The 27,577-nt window shown below is 38.2% G+C and overlaps 1 protein-coding gene across 1 annotated transcript in view; it reads right to left on the reverse strand.

The window, feature by feature from the left end:
• LOC134528033 (uncharacterized) overlaps positions 1-14,556 on the reverse strand; it is a 39,792-nt gene extending 25,236 nt beyond the window's left edge. The window contains exons 1-2 of the mRNA XM_063361220.1: positions 14,446-14,556; positions 7,721-7,887 (exon numbers count right to left, since the gene is read on the reverse strand). Coding sequence (XP_063217290.1) covers positions 7,721-7,887; positions 14,446-14,456 — 178 coding nt within the window. The 5' untranslated portion in view covers positions 14,457-14,556. The remainder of the gene's footprint in view (positions 1-7,720; positions 7,888-14,445) is intronic.
• Between the last annotated feature and the right edge of the window lie 13,021 nt (positions 14,557-27,577).

Genomic DNA, 27,577 nt, shown 5'->3' on the forward strand with positions numbered 1-27,577 from the left:
CTCGAAAGCAGATTAGCAAATAAAACCAACTAAAATTAAAAATTTTAAAATAAAGACAATGCCTTTCAGACTTTTTTGAGGTTATGATTCCATCCGTTCGTCCGTCGAAAGTTAAAGCTTTATCGGATGGATGGAGAATGGAATTTTCGGGGTAATCTGACTGGCTGAATGTCGGACGGACAGGTGAGACGGATCACTGTGATTATAGCTTGAGAAACCGTAATATGTTCAGCGACGCTAGATATCAAGATCCCTTTGGTGAGTCTCAAACTGCTTCTTGGCTTCTGAGTTGAGGCGACGTCCTTGCGAATGTTCGTGTGCCCGACCTTTCTGCACTGTCAGAAATTGCAGCAATTTTAAGGATCTTTCAACGAAGGACTAACATCGAATAACCGAAGCGTTCTTCGTAATGTCAGGTAACTGGATCTTCGTAGAAACTACTCCTGATTCTGACTTCGAGTTGAGTCTTTTGTTGTAAACAGGGTGAACACAAGCGTGGAAGGAATTTTTTTTTTTGTATATTCAAGGTTCTGAATTTTTTGTTAATATAATAAGATTATTATTGTTGATTCATGTTCAAAATGCGTTCTCTCAGTACCGTGACTTTTCGAGGATAAACTGCAAGTGTACGAAGATCCCTGGATAATCTGTAACCATTCAATGTGAACATTAATAACAGCGTGCGTGCCTTGCAGAGGCCTTTATCAACGGCGAGTAACAACTGTCAATCGCCATTGGTAAGGCTGCAATAACCTCGGGCACATCTTCATTCACAAAGACGTGGCTTCAACTCGGAAGCCAAGAAGAAATTTATCTTCAATGGTAGAGCATCGTCTATAGCCCGTCCCACTCTTAGATTGCAGTACACGGCTTATGGCGCGCGCTGTTGCCAAATCTCTAACACATTACGAATTTCAGGAGATGCGTGTCTTTGTAATTTGGATAGAACAAGAAGCATTTTAAGAAATCATATCGTAATTTATAATATTTTATACTATTACACATATAAATTTGTAATAATGCCACTTTTATGTAAATTTCAAATAAAAACTACCTATTGTAGACGAAATTTTCTTATAGTTTTCTTTTCTGTTCTAAAAATCCCATATATATACCTATATAATTATATATATATATATATATATCACATTTTCATGGGCCCGATAAATGCCGTATTTTTGGACAAGTCATGTCCAAAATGATAAATAAAATACGGTAATGGAAATTCTCGGTCGAGTAAGTTATGGGAAAAATCCGAACAATTGGTTCGAATAGGGAAGATTTTTTGAAAAACAGAAAAATCGCAACAACTCCCATAATATGAATAATATCGAATCCGTTTTAACGTATGATAACTCGGATTACCTAATGCCGAAAAATGTTTTCTAAATACATTTTTGATACGACCAGCCATAACTGCATGGGTTCGAAAAAAATTTTCACCGGACAAAAAACGTAACTGCCTTAGTAGACACCTTATCAAATCTGTTTAAATTGTTTGTAATAATATCATAATTATTTTCCAAAACTTTGTCTAAAACAATGTTTGATAATATGCTTGGTGAGAAGGATAGAAAAATAATTCAAAATTTTGTACCATGATCGCTATTAAATTCCTTCGTATTTATTTCATACATTTTAAATATTATGTTCAAGAATCGATTATAATATTTTTTGTTGACTAAGGAAGCCATGTATTTGAAATTGCTTGTAGGACAGAACCCCACTTATCTAAACACACGGCCCTGTTTCCTCTTACGACGGCAGCGCGCGCTCTTGTACTGATAAGACACATCTTTAACAGCTATTTCCACGGAAACGGTAGAAGCAATTGAGATGGCGCTGCTTTTATAAACTAATTCAATTCATTGTGAACATTTTTCTCGCTTTCGTCCCCCATCTATCTTTAATAGAAATTTTTTTTTCCGCGGGTCAACTTTTTGATGTGTCAGTTTGTGAGAAAATGCATTTCAATATATTAAAAAAATTATTTAGGTGAAACCTGTACAGTTTTTGTCTTAACATTTGTTCGGTGGCGTCCTAAGGCATTAATTTACTAATAAAAAAAATCTGAATGAAATACACATGTAGGTTTTTTTTTTTTGATGTGAAACATATCGGAATACTTCAAAACAGTTCGCAGCGAATAAGTTATGTTTTTTAATTTTTTCGGACACTTAAAATATTGTTAAGTATTCAAAATAAGCATTGCCTGATGCGTATTTTGATTCTATACAATATGAAAAAAAGCTTGGTCCAAAAATTAAAATTTTAAATTTTGTTTGATATTTGGCAACAACGCACGAAGAAACAAGGACAGTGCTAACGGCAATCGGCGTGTGTTAGAGAGAGAGAGAATGCGCCCATTTACTTCCATACTGCAATCTAAGAGTGGGATGCTCTATAGCAAGAGGGGATGTATTAATCATTCTTTCCAAAACCACTAAGTTTCCGTCCGGTGCAGGATTCTTCCTCTGGGAGGATAATAATTTATTTTCCTGTTTTCTACATAACATTTATCCATTTTTATAAGAGCTTTGTTTTACGTGTGTTTCTTGATTTACAACCTCACAGCCAAGTAACAAACCAACCATTCAAATCAGTGCACATGTTCCTTTCTATTTCAGCAGGACTCTTAACGCCAAACTGGCGGAAATTGTCAACGAAGAAATTTTATGCAACCGCCTAAAAAAACCTGAGGCATTTTTGTTTTTCTGGAAATAAAACTTGTCTAGCTATTGCTTTTTATAAGAGTCTTTGTAGGTTATTTTAATAATAAGCACGAATATTATAATAAAGTTTATAACCAATGTGTGGGTACCCCAAATTCTCTTCATTTTTTGGGTTGCACCAGCGCTATGTATGTTTAATGGTTTTAAAGTTTAAATATTACCGTAATTTAGTACAAGTTACTTCCAGACTGATACATACAATATAGAGATAAAAGTCTCGGTCCATTTCTTTGTCGGGATAAATCAGACCAAGAGGGTGGAAATGGGATGCTTTTTGCAAAATTGAAAAAATACATATAGCTCTCTTGATAAGAGAAATATTACATGCTTTGAAGTTTATTTACTTCTAATGAATAGTACGAAAAATATTTGGTAGAAAGGGATTTTTGCTAACACCAACATTAGCTCTAAAGGCGGAAAGAAAGAGGGTTGCAACTAACGTAAGTAGTCTATAGTGCAAGATCGAAATAAAAACGAGACTCGTAAATTATAAATACTTTTGAGTTTCAAAGAACAATTTTTATCTTCGGGGTTCGCTGATCTGAATACACATTTATAGTTTGCACAATTAATGATGAGGTTTATCAAACACACTTTACGGGGAATACGAGACAGCTCTATATTAATATCGTAACAGCAATGTGAGAAAAGTTATAGTAGTAACATCTAGACACGTGGTGTGAGAAATGACCTCGACGTTTAAATAACGTTTGCTATTGTGTTAAACTATTAATTATAATTTCTGGTAAAATATTATTTGCGCTCAAATGCTATCATATCTTCGTCATCAATCAGTCATCCATTTGGTGAGGGGGCTCGAAAACTATTTTTGTCTCCCCTCTCCGGGCCTTCTGTGTTCCACGACGGTCCTCTCAGACCTCACGACACGTCGCGGACATCAGGCGAACTCGCCTCCTGAGACTGTCTCTGGTGTAGCGTGCTAAGATGGTTCCCGCGCAACGTTTTAAGTCGTACGTTCATTTTTCACGTTCCAACTTCACCTCCGTCATGCAAGTTACTTCCAAACTCCTCGGACCAGTTTGAGGATATCTGTAATGGGGAAAGCTCCGTTGTAGTTGACTATTGCATCGTTCTTCTGCATTAGCTCAGAATGAGTCAGTGAGGGGGGGGGGGGAGAAGTATACGATGGTCAAGAGAATGGCTATTCAAACGAAGCCAATATTCGTACTTAAAGCTGTCAAAAAAAAATACATTGGGATGAACCCGATGACTGGCGAAATTATCTACGGATGGATTGCAGCGCGTATTGATAATTAGAGTTGGTAACGACATTCCACATTGTTCAGTGTTTCGACTTGTCTGTGATTTTCGGTCCGTTGCGGTAAGACGTGTGTACGTTTTGCCGTCCAGACGTTCCGTCTTACCTGATATGCTCTATCCAATGCGATAAAACCCTACAACAATTAGTTGCGTGTAAACCACCCTTCAGGCCCCTCGAAGTGACGCCTCCAAAGCACATACACTTTTCGGCACGCCCGAATATATATTTACGTATAACTCGGACAAAATGTATGCATCCTTAACCATGATTGCAAACAGCTTGCTACAATAATGATAGGAACCTTAAAATCGGAATCTGATACGTTTTTCTTTCTCTCTGTTCACCTAAAACTAAAACGTCGAGGAGTCGAACTCTAAATACCTTTTATAGCGTATGTGAGTTTTTGGTTGAATGTTTAATGTTGATTGGTAAAAACATTGGCAATTATGAATGAAAGCCACTTCTCTGAAAGTAAAATATCCAAAATGTTAACAGTTTATCATTAAACGAGTGGTTAGGTTAGGTGTCAATACTACAAATATGTGATATCGTGAGATAGGTTACATTAACTACATTAAATATACTTTTGTATAGTGGATGGCTGGTTAGGTTAGGTTATGTTAGTTACATTAAAAATAACATGGATAGAAATTGACAATTTAAAATTTAGCTCAATTAACCTAATAAATTCCCCTTATTATTTTATAGTATTTGCAATGTAGCTAACCTAACCTATCTAACTGTTCACAAGATTTCACCGTATTTGTATTAATGCTAACCTAACCAATCATCCACACTATTTTAAATTATATTTAATGTAGCATGAATATTATCTGATTTCTGCATCACTAACGTCCATGAAAGACGACCTCAACGTCTTTCCCAAGCTAGCGTCGAACTTCGGTAAACTTCGGAACTAGTTGGGCAACCAACTAATGGTAATATTCTAACCAATGTAAATATTCTCGCATGCCGAGAAGTTATTATGCATCTTAGGCTTCCCTCGAACGTACAACAAACACACTAGAGACTAATAAATACCGGACACTCCATACTAACAATACAGGAGATTGTGTGAAAAATAACCTAGCAACAAGCAAGAGTTGTGACGACAGAAATATTTTATTCTTAAATCCTTAAATTATATACTATATTTTCTGGTGTCAAACGATTAACTTCTTTTCATAAAATCTGAAGCTCTGGAGTTTTATTTCCCCCCATAATTCCGTATAATTTTAAATTAAGGTTTTCTAAGAGATAAGAAAGGTATTTTCGTTGTCATAATTTTGGTAACAAATGTGTTAAACAGCTACATAATTCCTCCATATTTAATATCATGGAGGTGAGAAGTGCCATATTAAAACTTGAAGTGAAAATAAGAACATCCTTCCACTCTCCTTTTCCTAACTGCAAAGCAAAACAATTTATTGCAGATGTGTTGGAATTATGTTTGTTCAGCAAAACTATCTATATTATGGCATCATTACGATTTTTCTAGTGAATTTTTCTCATGCTATTAAATGAAATTACAGCATATTAGCCTTTATATCGCTACCATATGTTTTGCTATCCAGTTGCTAGCCAAGTTGTCTTCAACGTCATATCACAGACATCCACTCCCAGGTTTCAACACAAACATCTCGGAGCACATTCATTCGATATTAAGGTGCGGCCCTGCGGGACCAAGAACTACTTCAGGGTAACACGTTCAACTTCTGCGTGCGGTTACACACAGTCTGAACATGTTTCCTTCGAGGCAAAGAAGTTCAGAACGACATCTCTTCTACATATGCCTCTGATTGGCTGTTGAGTGTTGAGAGTAAAAACAACCCTTTTGCGAAAAACGTAAGATGGAGAATGTTTTCAGCACAAGTTCGTGTAATATTTGACCGACTGTAACAAAAAAAAAAAAAGATGAACAGGTGGATATTGTATTATTTAAAATTTGATGCTGACGGTAATTCTCTAACAGAAGTACACTTGCACAAATAAATAGCATCCAACATCCATCCAATCGATGAGAGTAGACAATCGGTTTTGGAGTTGAATACACTTTATACAAAGAGCCGTGTAATCGCACACTTTCGCGTTTTTAAAAAAAATAATTAAACCTGTTCCCCTGAAGTACAGCATGTCAATAAAAGAATGTCCCAGTTATAAATTTTAATAGTATCAACTGTAAGCAATATAGAGTTTTGGTTCAAGGTCACAATTAAAGAGTAACTCAAACTGTTTCAGATAAGCGCACGCGCGAGTGCTGCTTTATTGTTTTCTCGCTTGCAGCGCCACCCACGTAAAATGGCGCCTCCTGAACGTAAAGCGTTTTGTGTTCTGCAATTTGCTAAGAGTGAATCTGTAATTTAAGTTCGACGTGAGTATCGTTTAAAGTTTAATTGTGGTCCCCCATGAGGCAAAAACATCCGCCGATGGTATTAGCAATTCGAAACGACCGGATGTGTTTGTAAAGCAAAAAGCACGGGACAACCAAAAGTGTCTGTGCAGGATGCTGACCGTGTCAGAACATCTTACCTGCGTAGTCGTAAGGAATTTTTTTCGGAAAGCAAATCTTGAACGTCAGTTGCCAAAGACGACCGTGTGGAAGGTTTTAAGAACACGTTTACACATGAGTCCATACCGGTTACAGTTGCCACATGCTAGCCAGCAAAATGACTATGGTGTACATTGTGTGCCGTAAAACTAAAAGTGCACATATTGAACATTTGTAAGAAAAACTAGGTTGGTTTACTTTCAATTTTCTGTAAATAGCCCAAATTAAAATGTTAAACGACTAAAACTGGGACATACTTTTATGGACACCCTACAGTTGTGCGTTCCGTATAACCGCGCCCTTAAGCTACGGCCACACAGGGCGCTATGCTCGCCATGTTTGCTATGCTCGCCATGTTCGCTATGCTCGCCATGTCTCAGGTGTCACCGGCCACACAAAGCTGTGTTCGCTGTGTCCGGTTTGTTGGCGACGTCACCGGGTGTTTGGTTCTCAGCTACTTCTGCGTTTGCTTTTAATGAATTTTAATATCTCTCAGTATCGCCAAGTGAACGGAAAAGTTAATTGAAATATTACAAAGAGAAAATCCATGTTTATGGAATAAATCTGTGGAAGAATATAGAAGGCAGAACAATGCCTGGGATTTGAATCCAAGGGAGTGCTATCAAACTGGGTTGAGTTTTTTCATCCATAAATAATACATAAATATTGGTTTCGTCCTCACAAGCAAACTGCCTCGTTTAAATGACGAAAGTCTTCAAATTATTATTATTATTATTATTATTAAGTAGCTTGGCTTCTGGGTTTTAGCCGCGTCCTTGGCGAACAATTTCACCGACGTTTCGGTCGACGTTGCAGTCGCCATCATCAGGGAGCAGTTACCTACCGAAGATGGCGACTGCAATGTCAACCGAAACGTCGGTGAATTATTCGCCGAGGACGCGGCCACGACCCATAAGCCAAGCTACTTCAGGACAATGGCCGTGGAAGCCTGCGGACATCATTATTATTTTTAAATATTGAATTCATGGAGACGTTCCTTTTTTTTTTACGTCCGCACGGCGCGAGAGCCGTGGAAATGATCACATCGCGAACTAGACTATCCTGTCTGGCCACCCGGCGCAGCGAACACGGCGAGCACGGCGCGAGACCCCGGTACGCGGGGTGTCTCGGGCGAGACCCCGGGTACCGCAGCGGTACCGCAGCTGAGCAGCGCGAGCAGGGGCGCCAGCAGGGCGGCCGCCAGGAAGGCCGCGAGGGTGCACAGCGCGTCCGCCAGTCCCAGCAGGGCGCGTAGCTCCGCCAGTCCGCGCAGGCCCTTAGCCGCCATCTCCCGCCACACAGAGCGCGCCCTCACGCGCCTCCACCTGCAACATCACCGGCGCGACCATCTCCGGCTGCACGACAGTCATGCCAACTCCTACAAAATTTTCCCCCTAGGACCAACTTCAAATACCCCTAAATGTCGATCAAAAACCACAAAAGTTTTTGTTGTACACTTGGTTTGAGAGGTAATTTCAAATATGAATTAAAAATACGTTGAAGTAGTAAAAAATAGCTGTTGTATTTATGTGAGTACATTTTACACATTTATATATGTTAATCAATGATTGATATATGTTAATCAAATTAAACGAGACAATTAAAATAAAAAATGAAATGCTTCAATGTCTCCTTTTTTTCCTTCTAACACAATATTATTAAATGTCATTGGGATAAGCTTCTAATATTTCGTCGAAGGCATCGGCCTGGATATCGCGCTGCGTTTTGCTGTTGCTGATATTTTTGAAATCGTACATATTGACGTTAAATGATTTGATCATACGGTCAGAAGGAACAAATTTGGCACATGAGCCGCCGTCTCTTTGCAAAGTGAATCTCACCATCATTATGCTTTGCAGCAATTCGAGAGATAATCTATTCCGAAATTTATTTTTAATTACGTTATAAGTTGAAAAAGCACGTTCAACACTTGCGTTTGACATTGGAAGTGTGAGAAGAGCCATCGAAAATTTGGCGATATTTTCAAAACGTTTGTGTCCACCAGAATCACAATCTTTGAAAACGTCTGAATAAAATTCCACTGAATTATTCAAATTTGGCCACGATTTGTTTGGCAATTGATTCCATTCGGACTCTACATAATTCTTGTCACTGTACAAATGATCTCGATGGAATTTTGTCAAAACGTTGGTCAAAGTTGGCTTAACTTGTGATAATGCGATTTTGGGATGAAGATTGGCCATCATTTTCAAAACCGATAAATTATCTGGCAATCTTTTCTGAATTTCTTGAGCCAAGATACACAAGAATTTCTTACACCTCTCTTTAACATCGAGTAAGTCTCTTGCGTCAATATTTTCTGCGATTGACTGAAACTCGTATCCAAAATACATAGCTGAAGTATGCATTAAATGCGACTGAAAATCGAAGTCTGCTAATTCGCTATCTGCCAATTTTTGAAGACGTGATGGCACGACGAGTTTTTGAAGTAAACTTTTGAATACCAAAAAGAGGTCTTCGAGTAATTTAGTTGGTTCGACATTATCGCTTTGGAACATTTAATTCAACTGAGTGATACTTTTCAGTTCATACTTCAAAAAAACTAAGAAAGCCTTGAAGGTCAATCGTTTCATAATATCATACAACTGTTCAACCATATACATAACATTTGTCTTCTGATTTCGCGATCGAAAATAGCAACTGTAATTCTGTCCACTGATCGAGAATAGTGTTAATAGCCTCAGATCGTGCGAGCCAACGAGTTCCACTAAGACCTTGGATTTTTTTTTGGTATTCCATTGCCATTTATTGTTTCGTACAGCGTCCGATATTTCTCTATTCGCTTAGGGCTGTAAGAAAACCAATTGTGTGCTTCTCGCACTAAAAATTTCAATTGACGGGGCAATGTCTCCGTTGCTTTTTCCGCGCACAAATGAAGTGAGTGACAAACACACTTTACGACGATTACGTCCTCTATTTCTTCTCTAAACAAAGTGGATACGGAATGATGTTTCCCAACCATGACGCTCGCTCCATCGACGCCAATCCCGACCATATTTTGGACGCTCAAACCGTCTTCTTCAATTTGCACTTTAATGGCACCGTGCACACTTTTTGCATCAACATCGATTATTTTAATTAATCGGTAGAAAGACGTAACAACTGACCTTTTTTTGACAGAAAAAAATCGCAACATGATGCAGAGTACTTTTTGTGTAGACAGATCCGTACTCTCGTCGATTATAATAGAGTACGGACTATCGCCAATTTCCTCTATCAGTTCTTGTAGCATGCAAGGGCCGAGCACATTTTTAATAAGCATCGAACATTATTTTTTTGCGATGAAGTTTGAGGTTTGAAATCGCCTGAGATGAAGGGTCTATCTGCGGCAGTATTTCGACCATATGATTTACCGTTTTGTAATGAACTGTGCTCTGCAATAAATGCAGCGATTTTCAACTCGGCAATTTTCGTTTTTCTGTCATAACAGGCTTAAATACTGACGTCAAAGGTTTGCAGGTCTTCGCAGATTTGGTTGATGCAACAGCCTTTTTTATGCTTCTCGGTATTTGCGTGATTCAAGAGATCCTTTTTGTGCGCTTTTAATGACACGTGGCAATACTTGCAGGTTGCGGAACACGCATCAGTCGAATCAGGCTCTAACCAACCTGTAATACAAATACCAATGATAGATCATAGTACTTTCAATACAAATTAAAACACACTGGCAAGCACAATAATTATTTTCAATCTGATAGTAACATCACCACAATTAAGTAAAGTTTTTAAGAGCATCGAGTGTCATGCTGCACTGAGTTGGAAAATTGATTGCGTTCAACGTGACAGTAGGGTAGTATAGAAATTCGCTTTCACAATGCGATAAGGATGAGAAAAATATTTACAAGCATAGTATAACTTTTCCAACTCAGCACGAAAAATCCACGACCAGTGCATATTATTGTATAATAATGGAAACAAATTTATAACCTAAAAACTTAAATTATTTCCTCTTCAATTCCATTTTTTACTTTTAATATAGATTATACGTGTTTACATTTTTTTATTTTTTGCCCAAGTAGAGAATAATAATTTTGAAAAACAACACTCAATGTCTACGATTTCACATATTTACGAATTAAATTTTGATAAAAGGAATACATGTTTACTAACCTTGAAGCTCGGGATCGGTCTCCCAACATTTTGTATATTTTTGTTGATATTTTTTGTTCTTTTCTTTTGTCATTCTGAAAAAGATTCGAACACGAATAATTGATTATTATTAATCTTTTTTGTTATTTTTTTGTACCACAGAAAAACTTAAACGACTTACTTTGCACCTCGATAGAACTCGCCAATAGATAAACGGACACAAGACACAACCTTAACTTGTCAACGTGAAAACGTCGAACAGCGAATAGCAAAAGCGCGGTGAGAGTAAAAAAAAAATGTTCTCTTGACTTGAGCAGTAAGTTGTTATTGGTACATTCAGCCACCAGCGCCACCTGCGTCTTGCTTAGTACAAGACACGAAGTACGGCATTAGTTTAAACATATTTTCAAGGCAACCGATGATAATTGAGCAAAAAGTGTGTTTGTAGAGAAAAAAATTCTTGAATAAAGTACCCCCTAAAAAATCCCCCTAAATAAATGTACCCCCTAAAAAAAAACCTGGACATCTTGTTTCCCCCTAAATTTGGGGGGAAAACCCCCAAGTTGGCATCACTGCTGCACGACCATCCTCGGGTATGGGTAGAGACCCGCATTCGTCTGGTCTCAGGGTACAATTCAAAGTCGTAGATGTGTTTAACCCGTGTTTACTTTCCCATTGGTTGATTTCTTGGCGAGAAAAAATGTCATCCATGTTAATTGGCACTACCTGATTCGCATATTTCTCTTCTAATTGGACACCGTTGGCTCACGGTCGTATAGAAGCGTGTCCAAATAACTGCGATCAAATCATGAACACTGTGCGAGAGTGTGAAGGTTTGCATTCTAACTTGTGATTAAATGAATGCGCGAAATTTCCGTCCCTCTAGGTATGGGTATACTGAGTATTCATTGCGAAAACTGCAGGATAATTTTTTTTTTTTTAATTAATTTTCCATTCAAGCATAAATTGTTTTTAACAATAGAAAAATTACCGAATAAGTATCAAAAAATACAATTAATTTTTGTTTTTTTGTTAATACCGTAAAGTGATCCAGGAAAAAGGTCTGTAAAAGGAACATAAATATTCATCTAAAATTGCAGAAATTTGTAAATTCACGTGGCAAAAAAAACTGTATCACTGCAAAATAGTGTTCGCAGGTTACACTAGGTTCAGTTTTTTGCACGGACATGTTTATGCTTTGCGTTGTCCCAGTAGCCTCCAATAGTTAAACCGTTCCCCAAATAGCTTTCTAGTATTAACTGCACTCATAAATTATCATAATAAAACAGAATAAAGTGTAATTATTTAATATTCAATTATATTTTCCTTGGTTTGAAAAAAACATTTGCTTGAATGAAACATCAATTAAAATGTAAAATTGTGCTGCAATTTTCGTAATAAATACTCAGTATCATCTCGAAAACCGTATAACCATAGCCATGCGTTGTACAAAGTTACAATATCTTTCTTGTAGTATTACAAACTATTTCTTGGCCACTCGTTTCCAAAATAATATTTTGTAAAAGTAGATAAAAATATTTTTCTGTGTGTCAAAAAAAAAACATGTTAAAGACGAAGCACGAAGCCATGAAATGAAACTTGAATAGACAAGTGCAATGGTTCTTAAATGATGTACGTGATTAGACGCTTTCAATGAATCTTATCGGCCCAGCCAGGTGGTCACCTTAAATTAGAATAACTTTCTAAGTGAGTGAACATTGTTGACCGAAGAATATCTTAAGAGCTTCTCCTACCCGGGCACACACACGGCGCGCAGAGCTTCAGGAAAAACAACACGATTTTCAAAACTACTCAAGATATCCGAGTGGGTTCTATTAACCAAAAGCATTTAAGAATTTGCAGAGGGCCGAAAAGTACTTTTGATTTCGGATTAAGTTTTTAAACTGTATGTTTAGAAGAGTCAAAATGGCTAAAAGGCGTGTTTACAGAATAATTTGTAGGCGTAAAACAACCGGTACAGATTCTTGTAAGCACTTAAGGGACTTGCGTTACATCTTTACCTTAATTTCTATGCCATATAATGTTACGGTCACCGCTCAAATTCCACAGTTGTCCTATGGACGTCGAGAAGACTGCGCGCCAGTTCAGAGCCTTGCGCCTAGAGGCTATACCGCGCCAGAAGCACACATACACCCCGACTAGACGGTCTTCTGCGCGCATTGCGGGACACGCCGATAGCCCGCGACCTTGAGGGTCAGGGGTGTGGTTGACGTCATCCTGCGTCGAGGAAGGCTTGAGAAACGGACAGTAAACAATAAATAGGCCAGCAGACAATAAATAAACTACCATAACTAAGGCCTTTGTTGTTCTGTCACAAATATTTTCAACAGATAGTTCCTAAGTGTTTTATAATAAGTGTAAAAAATTCCCGAATATTTTTTTTTACAATCTTATCACTCTCAAAACTATTTAAAACAATTATGTCACAATTAGTAAAAATCAGTTAAAAAAATATTTTTAACATAACAGCAAATCCAACAGAGGTATAGTGTTGAATTTACAGCAAAAGCCCTTAACTAATAGTAATGACAAAAAAATTTAATAAATCAACATGGCTGCTACCGTGTGACATCGTCGCTTTGTTCGAATCACTGGATACGATTACGGGACACGAAAGTGTACGATTTTAAGTCTTGGCCAGTTGAAGAAATAATTAGCTGTCGCTATGTTGCCTTGCTCTAATTTAATTAGTGTATCTGAAGGGCGGGGGATATCGTCACCCTAAATCCCCTTCCTTCAGTTAGTGTAGTGAAGTATCCACTTGGAGGCTGTTCTAGTTTTGACCCCACCTTAAGAAGGGGGCTTTAAGCCTCACCATCTTACAGTTTTCAAATATAATTGTTACCGCTTGCAATAAAGCTTCCGTACTGAATTTTTTAAAAAAATTTCGAATGGCATAGTACACAGCTTTGGCTTCCGTCGAAGTCAACACTAACGAACCGGCGTGATTATCACGACAGTTGTAGTCCTCGCGGCGCTTACAGACACTACAGCCTGTTAGTAACATATGTGGTTGCAACAAGGTCCGGGAGGTATATGATTTGTGCCTTGACATGCCAAAAAAAAAAAAATCGAGATAAATAGTTGAAAATTTATAATTGTAAGGGAAAAAAAAGACGTGTAATTGGCATAGGCGTGCCTACAGGGGGGCCAGGTGGGCCATGGCCCCCCCTAATGTAATCACTCAGATCGGCATTTTCTCAAATGCGTTCGTTAATATTCGTATATTCCTGGCACTGTGACACTCAAACTGTTTTTCAGTGTTGCAGTGTGGTAATTATCAATATTTCTAAACATTTTATCGTTCTGGAAATACAGCCGCCTTAGTTTATTTAAAACACGAGGTCCCTTAAAATGGCCAAGCAAAAAAAAAAATTAAGAGGTTTGTTAAAGTTCCGTTGTCTGAATTGCTGTGTTTGCATTCACTAAAAAGAAGTTAATTTCAAGGTAGATCTGGACCAAGCTATTGGAAAATTCGAGAGGGAAAAATGTGTAAGTACCCTTTAAACATTGTCTATGGGAAAAAAACATATTTTCAAGATTGCTAAAATTATACGGATATAAATATTAACTAGTAAACATTCATATCTCGTCGATACTGCACAAAAATATAAACACGCAATGAGTGAATGTATTTAGGCTATTTAACATTCTAAATTCAGCTTCTGATTTAAAAATTTAGCAGGGCCCCCCCCTAATGGAAATGTCTGGGCACGCCTATGGTAATTGGGGTCACAGCGCCGGGGACTCACCTATAGCTCATGGCCTGGGGGCCGCCACGCGGACATGTCTGGACGTGAACCGGCGCACTGGCCGCCCGCGGAGCCGACTAGCGGCACAGCGCCGCTGGACCCGGGGAAAGGGGGAAAGGAAGGGGCCGCCGATAAGCGAGCCGGTGCCTTATCTCCGCGCGCGGACTTCGCGCCGGCCTTGGAGAACTCCCGCCCGCTGAGGAGCGCTCCGTCCTTGTTCTGAGCTCGGCCGCCACTCGGCGGTCGCGTGCGCCACTCAACAACAGCATCTCAGCCCCCGCACGGAAGTCGCACGTAACGGGAATGTGTGACCATCACGGTGCTGCCATCTGAGCAAGTCTCAGAAATCTCGAAAAAAAAGGAGGGCCCACTTTCATGTACACCGCGCATAGGCTTGAAAATAATAATAAACCAACTATCCTTTAATAATTTGTTATATTTTAAAAAAAAATCTTGGATCACAACCTGCAGTTGAAATGTAGAGATAGCGCGGCTTTCGTCGTATTGTAGAGACACAATTCAGCCTACATAAATTCGACGTCATGGATAAAAATAAAGAACTTCGTGTTGAAATGTTTTTTCTGTTAAATTCAAAATGTTTAAACGGCTTAATAAAGTTAAGGTTTGTTTGTAGGAAGTATTTACGGAATGATTTCAGTCGAATTAGGCGAAAACAATTATACAAACTTATGTTTAGTGTTATAATATGCGTTTTTGAAAGTTTCAGGTTAATATTTTAGTAATGCTATAGAAGTATAACTTCAAAAGTGTGTACCTAAGAATCTAAGTACACACTCCCTTTTTGGTATGAGTAATTTCGTGAATGAAACTAAAGTCGCATGTAACAGAAATCGGTTACCTCTGTGCTGCCATCTAAGGCCTTAATCTTCACAAAGCCAAATAATAACTTTATAATATTAACTATTAATAATTTTTAACAAGATGGACAGTATTTTAATAAAATTCCTTGTCGAAAATAAGCCACTTTTATTATTTTTCAAATCTTTTTTGCTTTTATCGGAGTCGTTTCATTTAATAGTTTGAAAATTTCCCCTGCAAATAAAATGATTCAATGGTCTACGAAGCTGCTCCAACAGCGAATTCTAGCGGCGTGTGAGGAAACTACGCGAGATTCAATTCCAGAAATTTAGTTGTAAACACAATTTGCGTATTTTTTTATTACGCTCCGGTTTATTTAAAATAATTCTACGTGAAATTTCGATCAGAGTTTTGAATTATAAGTATATTTTTTGCAACATGATAACACGAGAACATTTGCTCGTTACCGAGGTTAGATGTTACACATCTGGCGAGTACTGAAATACTCGCTCACGTGTTTTTTAAATGTAATTACAAATTATATCTTTTTTAAGGAAAATTTGGTACGAGGTGTTTGGAATTACATTTTTTTTTAGTCAATTTTTACTTCTAAGAACGATTTTTCTAATTGAAAGACGTCATATTGGTTTCAACCGTTTTGTAATTTTATCTTTTTATATAATATTTGGCCATATCATATATGTACTTATTGAAATACCTTGTATAAATAGTGCACAACTGCTGCAAAGACTTTCTCCAGTGAATTAAAAATTGGAGTTCAGAATTTATTTCAGAATGTATACAACTGTAATAATACTGTCAAAGGGCTTTATTTTATGGTCTTAAAATAATCTCAACCAATAGTTTAACTAAAAAATACTAAAACTTTTTATAATTATTGAATATTTAAAATAAAAGAATTTTAACGATGACGAATCAGGTAGTATCAATCTCAAAACAATGGGCACGGTTTGCTCTTTACTGCAATCTAAGCGTGAGACAGACTATATCGTACATCTTAGTACGAATCTGGTCCAGATGCTTATGGCCGTGCTGGATCCTGCCACCTGCCACATGTACCTCACTCACATATCCACAACGACTGGTATAATATGTGAGTCAAAAAAACAACCATTTTCGAAACTTATTTAAATATAGTGTAACGGGTGTTTTCCACCCACCAGTTCAGTTTCTTCTCCACGACGTACAAAGAGAGTTTCGTCGCATCCCTGGAAGGACGCAACCCGCAGCACTTCCCAGTGTGAGGGGCCCCTCGGTTCGCCTGTGGGTTATGGAACCCGCAAAGCTAAGTGAGGTTGAATAAGAATGTTCTCATTCATTTCACAGCTGCGTGGCAGCCGGCGCGTATGCCTTCTGCATAGCTTGGACGAGTGGAAGAAACAATATTCTGGGCTATAAAGACCGCTGCCCCTTGTAGGGATTATGAACCCCAGTAGTTGCAGCGACGAGCGAGACCAATAGTCACGAGTGAACCAGCGAAGCTCTGCCCGCCCGCCGCGCCGACCGAAGGGCAACTTCATTATGCGTGTAAGCCCTGCCACTATGAACCACTAATGAGCCGTTGGTATTGACGTCACCAGTATCGAGGGTTCCGGGTGCAAGTCCCGAGTCTGCGAAAGAATACTCGCTCGGTGGGTAACGAGTTAATAACCTTGAAGAACCGAGTAACACCGGGCTAGAGTAAGGTGACGGCAGGGGCGTGTAACGAGTTGTCAAGTGGCTGGTTTGAGTCCCCGACGAGCAAACTACACTCGCCCGTATTCTTCAGGCAGCCAAACACGAGAGGTTAATTCCTATTGGTTATAGTGCCAGCCATTCAGAGAAAGGCTCTCCTTCCATTAACTTCTGTATTTGTCAGCCATGAATGGCCTCATATCGTTGGCTGTTGTAGGCCAATCGGAGTTAGATCTTGTGTGGGTTATCTCCTCTCGCTTCCTGATGATGTTAGTTTTTTTTTTCATTTCCTATTAGTGGTGGCAATGTTTTATTCAGCTCATTGCCATATTTTCTGTCGAAGTTGTTAGGCTGGTCAAAATAATTATGGGATACGACATAATTAAGGGAGAAGACAAAACATTTGGGGATGAGACAGGGTGTGTTTTCAGCAGTATTATGAGTCTAATGAAAGTTACATTCCTGAAAACATGACGTAACCTTTGCACTTGTAGTGAAAGAGAGTGTTTGTATGTGTGTGTGATGTCTATTCGAGTTGTATGTGGGTCGCAATGGTGTTCATTTGGGGAAGTCAATGCCACAACTATTTTATCTAGTGGAATAGATAGCTTGAAGAGTCACAGGAATGATGGGAGCTGGGACGACACAAAGAGTCATAAAGTGTGATTTCCAAACTACTGAACTCATTTCCAAACAACATGACGTGTTCACAGAAGGCAAGGTGTAGGTCGGCCACGAGCAAAAACAATGAAGGGGGGACAGCTATCTCTTATTGACAACCTGTCGGAACAGGAGGCAAAATGCAATGATAACTGCAATGTGCCTTCCCAACAGCAACAGGACGCAAGGTGTGATCTCAATGTGTCCATAATCGTCTTCATCCAGGTGGTCTCTATGCACGTAGGCCTATGGTGCGTGTCCTATTAACAAGAGAGCACCCTAAGAGTCTGCAGAAACTGGGCGGAGGAACAATTTGAACGGGGACCACGCCGAACGGAGATCCATTCTGTTCTCCGATGAGTCGCGATTCATCGTGAAACCTGATAATCAACGTGCTATCATCTGGAGGAAACGTGGAACACATAACAACCTAGCTTTAGTGGAAGAAAATGTTCCACATGGTAGCGGTGGACTGAAGGCGTGGGCAAGAATCAGTGTTGGTGGACTTATGGACTTTCACATCATCGGCAATGGCAATCTGACAGCTCCATTATATATAGCGTCGAGATCTTGTGAACTTAAGCTGTGTCTTATGTTGGTGCCATTGGTGAGGTTTTCCGTTTAATGGATGATTATGCTTGTCCATGCAGAGCTAGATTAAACAACTTGATGAACGAGGAGGGTAGCAAGCGCCTGCCGGGCCAACTCGCTTGCCTGACTTAAATACAACTGAGCGCATCTGGGATGCTTTAGGACGACGCGTTGCAACTGAAGACTAGCACCTGCCACAACTCGTGTAGAGATGGAAAATTCCCTTATGGCAGAGTGGCACGTATCCCCCAAAAACTTTTTATCATCTCACTGAGTCCATGTCACACGAGTGTGCAGCAGCATTGGCCGATCGGGGTGACCATTCACCATAATAGATGACTGTTGCTGTAGTGTTTGTGTCTGTTTTGTCTGCTGTCCTACTGATGCCATATCCCGCCTCGTATCATTAACAAGAATATCCTTCTGTTCTTTCAGCACATTTGTATATGTAAAGAATATAATATTAATCATTTAAACTGATTTATGATCACCGAATTTTTGCCTGATCCCCTAATTATTTTGACCAATGTATTTATATAGCCTCTCTTACTGTTACGCTGTTTGAATGAGTCTTGCAATGGGAAAGATTGATTTGAATAATTATTTTGGACATATGCCATTGCTAGTTGGAACTGCGTACGTCATACAGAGAACCCACAAAACAGACACAGGAATATGAATATACCAGGAAACAAGCCAAAATCGTCCAATGTCAAATATTAATGTAAAGACAGCACATATCATTCCGTGGAAGGAATTTTAAAAAAAAATCACAGCATCGATAGCTTTGGACAACAAAGAAGCCCAATGGTGGTAATAAACAGATAATATGGACAAAACAGTGACTCCAATGCGAACCCAGCGATGATTCGAACAGGTATTCTGACAACACAACGACGACAGCACAGACGGCCACAGTAGGCTTTCCAAGACAAAAAAAAACGGTTCGGGAACTGAGATCTGTTCTCGTACTCAGGCACAGACGGACTGAAAGAGGACACTGAAAAATAAGTCGTTTGGCTCAGAGTTATTGCGTAATCACGTAACCCAAGGCAATCATTTCTGACCATCTTACAGGGTTATCATCATCGCCAACGCGGACCATTTACTTCCATTTCGGTGGCGTTTGGCGGTGTATTGGCTTACGTAATTTCGCTGTCATTTCGGTTTTTATCGCTGCACACCGTGTGATTTTGCTCCTACTCGATAGATGACTGTGAACGTGCAAAACTGCAATGGCGTATGTCCGAAATTTTGTATCAAATCATATGCGAATGTGCTCAAGTGTACTTTGCTGCCAGATGAATCATCGGGAAGATCGTGGCTCCAGGAATGGCGAGTATCACCCGAGGGGTGGAAGATACATTCGGAAGGAGAAAGGAACGGGAAAGGAGTCTCTCACTCTCCAAAAAAGTACTCACCCCGTGTGCGAAGCGGCATCCGACTGCGTGGCGCGGCGTAACTGTAGGCGCACTTGTCTCCGGGCCTTTTGTTTCCCTCCTTCCCTCCCCCCCCCCCCCCCCCTCACGGCGGCAAGCTCGGGGAGACGTGACTCACTCGCCGATAACAGGTCCCGTTTGTTCCGTGGGCTCCCACCCACGGCGAGACTTTGCGCTCGGACCTTCCGAAGCAATCTCTGGGGGCCTCGGATGCCGCACGCAGACGGAGACGGACCCGCACGGATCAGCTCGGCAATGCCCAGCTCTTCCGTTAACGTTGCTCCGTGCGACCAACAGAAGCCGAGAACTTGGCTGCGGTGGTAACCGTGTTTGATTTACGCCATAAATACGTTGACAATTGTTTCAAGTGCAAGGATATCTAGTGTTCTATAATTGCCCCGTGGGTTACATTTACTAATATATATTTAAGTTCAATCTCTATTTGCTACGTTCCCGAGTCATTGTTGAAATGGCCTGCGTCCGACGTCCCGGCTAACCTCACAGTTTACAAATATTTTTAATAAATTTATTGGAATTATATTTCTCCAGGTACGTTCAAGTTGGAATTTTAGTTCGCGACTAAATGCGAAAATGGAGTTAATATGCGCGCACTGTATATATATGTGTGTGTGTGTGTGTATATATATATATATATATATATATATATATATATATAGTGAATGGAACAATAATATTTATATAAAATTACAGATATTTGTAAATTTAAATGGAAACAACTGTATCTCTACTAAATTGTGTTCGCAATAATACTGGGTTAGGATTATTACACGGGATTTTTTTTTTGTTGTCCCAGTACCTCCGGGGCGACTGAATTGTTGCCCATTGGAAAGGGAAGCCCTTCAGGATTTTTCTGACAGTGGTTTATTTGTACAGAGACTGGAAGGGCAGCCCATCCAATTTCTGAAAACACGCTCCTTTAAGAGTTTAAATAATCCTGAAAACTTGCCCCTTGGATGGGCAGCCCATCAGGATTTTTCTGACAGTGGTGATTTTGAAAGCTTGTCTGAATTGTTGCCCCTTGGATGGGCAGCCCTTCAGGATTTTTCTGACAGTGGTTAGTTTGTAAAGTGACCTAAAGTGACCTAACCTAACCTAACCTAACCTAACCTAACCTAACCTAAACTAACCACTGTCAGAAAATTCCTGAAGGGCTGCCTATCCAACGGGCAACAATTCAGACAACCTTTCAAAAACACCACTGTCAGAAAAATCCTGATGGGCTGCCCATCCAATGGGCAACAATTCAGACAACCTTTCAAAAACACTACTATTAGAAAAATCCTGATGTTATGTCAGAAAACGAATTTCATATATGCAAAAATAACCATAGAAATTGGTTTTACAAAGTTTAAATATATGTTTTGTATTATTACAAATTATTTCATGGTAAATTTTCTTCTTCCAAAGAATCTTTTTTGAAAAAAAACGGAAAATGTTATCCTTGCGTGAGCGTTTTGGCTAGTTGTGTGCAAAAGCAAGTTAAACGAAGTGGCACGTATGGCAATTAGTTCATGTGACAAACAAATTGACAAACATATGCTCATATATAAATTATTAACACTGAACTAATTGCTGCATTTACAGCAGTTAATATTGTTAATATTGAAACCAACGAACATAGATTGTACATTTGTTTTATTATTCAGACTTACTTATAATTTTGACACTTTTAGATACCTATTACAGGTAATTACGAAGAATTAATCTCAAATAAACAGAGTTCTTCGAAATTTTAGATAACGGGATCTTCGTAAAAACTACGCCATATTTTTCGATTTCTGCTTTTAGGGTAAGCAAGCATAAACGTAAAATAAATAAGTGTTTTTTTTGCATGCATCTTAACTAGTTATTGAATGCTTTCCTAGTATGTCAAGATTATTTTTGAGGATTTTTGTTCAAAGTAAATAAACTTTGTTCTCGTAAATTTAAGTTGATAACGGTAAATTTACGAAGATCCCTGGAAAATTTGTGACTCGCATTCTTCGTAAATTTGAGGTGGAAAGTGGTGTTAGAACAAACAAAGCGTCGATAATATTTGGTACATTGTTGGTTCTCTTTAATATGACGAACTCTGCGCTATATATTAATTTTGAAATATTCGTTATACTTCCTTGAATAATGCCAAATAATTATAACGTCTTGTGCTCATACATAAAGTACATACACGCTCTTTGTTTATTCTTGAAGTTCCATATAGTGCGGGTCAAAAGTCTTGAGCGGGGCTCCACAGCCCGATGGAACGCGTGGCTCGAAACAGACCGGCCGAGAACGCCAGATAACGACGAAACCTTAAAACTTATGTTCACTTTTTCCCTTTCACTTTTTCGTCAACTTTCTGCAACAAATCTTCAGTAAGGTCACCCACTTTGTTCCTCACCATGAACATTCGTGCGGCCATCTATAAAAGCTCTAACCCATTTCCAAACAATTACATCGGCCATAATTATTTTCTCCATACTTTTCGCTGATCTGACGATGAATTTCAGCGGCTTTCGCGCCTTAAGAGGCCGTGTCAGTAAATGTTTATTTCCAATATTCTGCTCTAGAAGTTCTCTCTTTTAACAGTGAGATTTAGTGGCTTTTTCAACCGAAGGAACTGTAGCCGCAGCGCGTGATAAAGCTACTATACCCTTATCACAGGATTAGTGGGAAGGTTGACAGCTCGAGTTTACTCGACGAAAAATGTATCTGGTTCCTCGACAATCTGAGAGGATGACAATCTGACCGGCGGCTCACTAGGAAATTGCAGATGCAGGGATTTAGAATCAAGAAACCTCACTTTAACAAATGTAGTATGAGTCGTATCTAAAACTAAAACTAAAAATTTTAATACTTTAAACGTATCGGAATACAATTAATCTTCAAACATGTGGTAATTATTCTTTATCTGGATGTAATAGTCCGTGAAAAATAATGTTAGTTGACATTAAAAAGTATACGAAATTCATCATGTAACGTTTTAAAAGGATAATAACATAAATGCATATGCTTAGATATTGCATATGCATCACACACAATCTAAATACAATCTCACTTAAGTCAGACTACCTAATTTTTTACAATGCACCATCATACAGTTTAACAGAGGTAGGTGAACCTCTTATCGACGTTGTTTCAAATAATTTAAATTTACAAATATTACTATTTATCTTAATACGATATGTAGCCTACCTTTATGAATACGAACATACAAAAAAAATATTGAATTTATCACATTACACAAGACTAAAACACTAACAAAACTTAATTTTATACATTGCTGTAGCATATTAGAAGACGAAATAACTCACAAGACTAACATTAAGAGGGCTGCATTACAAATTTACTTTACAGAGAAGAAAATATCCTTTCAGGATATTTCATTACCTCATTGATTACATAATACTGCCGTTGATGTGATCGTAGATATAAAGTATTTAAAAAATATATTCCATTATGTTTATGTAAATATTTTGAAAACGTTATTGCTTAAAGATGCTCATTATTTAAATAATAACGAATCTTTTACTTTTATGTACTGAACAAACAAAATACTTATAAGTTAATAAGAATAAGCTTAGTTGAGTAACATCTTCAATTTGTATTGAATTCAATGTACATATCGAAAATCATGTACAATGAATGCAACAGATTGAATTCAATAAATATTTGATCTTGTGAAACGGCTATAATATTGATGTAGATTAGGGACCGGAAAAATTCGCGGTTTCGACGGCCTTCAGGATAGACTGCACATTCCCCTGTACACTCGGGCAAATAACGGCAGTTCATTTGCTGCTGACTTGTTAGTCGTCTCAGCTTGTTTGTCTGTGATTCGATCCTTCTTTGGTTGGTGTTTTATAATTGGTTGAGATTCGTCCAGATGAACAGTAAGCCAATAGCAAAATCATCTAAAAGGTATATGTATTTGACTTCTAGCCTATCGCCGAATGAATCCGCGAATTTTTCCGGTCTCTATTAATTATAGATGCTCACATGCATCGTGAGAGTCCGTATAAAGCCTATTACAATTCTATAAGTATACATTAAAATGCTTTTAAAATATACATGTGTAATATAATTAAAACTTGTTTAAGTAAGATCATCACAAAAAAAATGAAAATCCTTCAACAGTAAGTGATGTTTTATAAGATTTTAACAAAACACATCTTACAATAAGAGAATACTAATCATACCACATAATTCAACACAAAATATACATTCCAGTAGGCGCTACGTAAAAACAACTTCTATTTTTATGCTGATTACTCTGCATTGTTTTATATATATATCATTATTTCTAACTTTTAATATTCTCTACACATTAACTGAAATTACTTATTTACAGAGTCTTAGCTAATGTTGGTCTGTACCACATACAGTTCGTACGATATCTCTACGCAAAACACATACAGTTCATTATTAGTAATATCAATTATATTTCATGAACATAATGAAATTAGTATAGGCCCTAGGTTGTTCACTGTTAATTGAGTACTTCTGAAGTATTTTCATTGTGAGTTAACATACATACCAAATGCCATTCTTCCAGTAAAGTTACAAAGAAGACAACAAGATAATATAAATATGTATGTAGTACCATATTTTAAACTCCTATTAAATGAATAATAACTCAATCTCTATTCTGGACTATTAAGTAATAATTTTTATTACTGTTATTTATAACTTAAATAAAATGACAACTAACAAATTAGTAAAAAATAGAATTATGTGCGATATAGTGTGACATTTGTACTTGGACGGCAAACGAATATAATAAAATGTCTATGACAATGTTAACTTTACTCATTATTATGGAAAGAAACAAAATGGGCAGATAAGCATATTCTACGCTGACATTTAAAAATGCTCAATTCAAAATGAACATTCCCTAGCAAGAAAATTTATTTTATATCACCACAAAAAATCAAACTGCGGCGTCATTTTCCCGATGACAAACAAAAAAGTTGTATGGTCGCGAATAATACATTCGTATAGCGTCACATCAGCGGAATATTCCCTTGGCATAAATGTGTGAAGTCTGTGGCACTTATGGAGAAGTAAACCTTCGCTCGAACACAAAAACAAATGAACGAACAGCTTTTTTTTTTTTTATGATAAGATGTGCAATCGGAGACCCCTGGGGTGGTTGAAGAGTGTCAGGTCCGTCGCCAGACCAGATAGTAAAAGCTCAGGGGCTGAGGATAGAAAAGGCATATCTCCAAATTATTAAGTATAAATGTTGTCATGTAATTGTTAAAGACTTGATTACACCCAGGTTTATAAACCCATCATGATCATGAAGACACTGATCGGAAGGTAATGTGCAATACATTTCAATGGCGTTTTCAGTTTTTGCTAAATAATTATAAATATAAGCAAAATTTCAATGTATCTGGACAAATCAAAATATTGATAATATTATTTTCATCACAGAAATAATATATGATATGATAACTAAATTTGAAAAAAGCGGTTATGTTAAATGTATTGTATACTTTCAGTAAGCAAAATTTCCGGCCCCTACCTCTTATAGACTTTGAGAAAAACTGCCTTTTAAAATAACATTGATATAGATAGGAGCGCAAATTTGTGACACGGCCTCTTAAGCACTGAGAAAACGAATCACCAACCAACCAACCGCAGCTCTTCAGCGGCTGAATTTCAAAATGGTACTTACTTCATGGTCAACAAACATATTTTAAACGGGTATAGCACCCGAGAAAAAAATGCCCGCCCAAAGATATTTTTTTCCCCTCCTTGGTCGCGATCAACTGATAAGCATTCTCTTCCCCTACTTCACCTTCTGCCACACTAACCCTCGCTTGAAAAGCACGCAAGACCTTTTACCCGCACTATATATGTTATACAGAAGTAGGTAGGTTTGGTATGTTCTGGGACACCGATGTGTGATGGGGGATTCAGGGATTCGAGGCTACCATCTTGGATTACGTCACTTCCGGCCTCCATTGTGGATTACGTCACTTCCGGCGGCAAAAAAACCTCAAAGGACCTCATTTTGCACCAAAATTTCCCTTTTTCGAGGGAAAATTTACCTTTTCGAGAGAAAATTTCCCTTTTCTAGAAAATATCCATGGTAAACCTGAATCGTATCAAGACGAGAATTGTGGCAGGGCATTCAAGACGGTGAATAGTGCTATTTACCTGGGTAGCAACGTAAAAGAGTCTGTAAATGATGGTATTGAAAAAATCTGTCGCGAAGAAGAAGAAGAATACCACGGAAAAGGTAGCGGATGGACACTTAGTTGTGTGAATCGGCTGCAACTGAGAACCAACAGACTCTGTTCGCTGAATGAACAGGCTCCAAAATAAATGTCTGTTGTTTGAACTTGTAGAAGAAAATAAATTATTAAATATATATATAATTTTTGTAAAAAAAATTGTAATTTTATTTTTTGTACATGATTGTATAATTTTTTATGTTTGTGATTTTTGTATATTTTTTATGATAATTAATGCAAGTTTTAAGTAACTAATTATTTTTATTTATTCATGTACTGTTTGAAAGTTTTCACTAGTTACGAGGTCGGGATGCTCGTCGAAGGTTCTTAAAATGGTATTAGGTGGCTGGGGACGTGTGGCGACAGGTCTAAATGACACAGCTATTTGGGCTGGGAAGGGTCAGTGTGAGGGGGGAGGGGGTAGGTCTGCTGACGTCAAAGTCCGTGCGTCAGTGGCGCGTGCGCTTGGCACGCACTAACGGTGCTGCAATAGAATGGGTAGAGGGGTGGGGATAGTGGAACCATTGCACCCTTAGGACGTATCATTCGTAGTTATCAACAGAGCTAGTAAGATGTACCTTGCCAGTGACGAGAAGATTGTTGAGGAGGAGTTCTATGCGTGCTGTCATGAGGCTAGCGGCCAGGAAGAAGCTCTTGCGATTGACGAAGACGAAGAGTCCAGGGAAGACATCGCAGATGTACCTATGAACACCTCCACTCTGACTGTGGTGGAGGATATTGCTGCTGCGGTGGGAGGGGATATATTAGGCACGTATCCCGAACTATCGACTTTGTAGCTGTGTATGTGAATAGTTGTGTGGACGTAGCATTTGATGGCTGGTATGGAAAGTACTGCGGAGTGGGCTATTGTGAAGGGGGTGGGTAACGCCCTCTGAATTGTATTGTGTTAGCGAGGGGAGAAGATGTGTGTGTTTTATTAAATAGTTTTAAATATTTTTTTTTCATATTTTATTTACTTAATTTCTTGTCACGACTTTTAAAAATAAACTATTTTCATTCGATAAGAAGTGCATCTCGTAGCGGCAGAAATGGCCGAGGTGAATGTTGTAGCTGCATCATATAGTACACTATATAGCGATCAGACATCAAGTTGAAACGTAAAATGATACGTGTTGGATATGGTCTCTCTTGTGAAAAGGGGGCACATTTAATACTTTACAAATGTGATTCGTCATATTTGTTTGTAGCATAATGTTATCGAGCACGATTAAGCCTGCGTGTGTTTTTTTCTTTTATTAATAATTTTAGGGAAACGGATATATATATATATATATATATATATATATATATATATGAAAACATTAAAAATATCTGCTTCCGTGTAGCTTTGAAATAATAATCCGCAAAATTTGACTTGTTTTAGAAGAAATTATTATTTGTGGTTTAGGACTCTCAAAGATTTCTGGTCCTGTGACTACTATGAAGTAATAAACAATTTAATTTAATGGACGCTGAGACTTTGTTGAAAATAGTTTCCGTTTTCTTGAGAATTGTCTGTTGCAAAAAGTCCGACTTTATTTGAATAAATAAGATTTTACCTACAAATTGATTATTACTGTAACATTGCACTTGCATTACTCAAGCTAATCGTATTTAAATTGCTCTCTAATAAATGAAACTATATACGGAAACAATAAAAATATCTGCTTCTCTGCAGCTTTTTAA

Source organism: Bacillus rossius, chromosome 1 (genome assembly GCF_032445375.1).
Source record: "Bacillus rossius redtenbacheri isolate Brsri chromosome 1, Brsri_v3, whole genome shotgun sequence".
Taxonomy (NCBI): Eukaryota; Metazoa; Arthropoda; class Insecta; order Phasmatodea; family Bacillidae; genus Bacillus; species Bacillus rossius.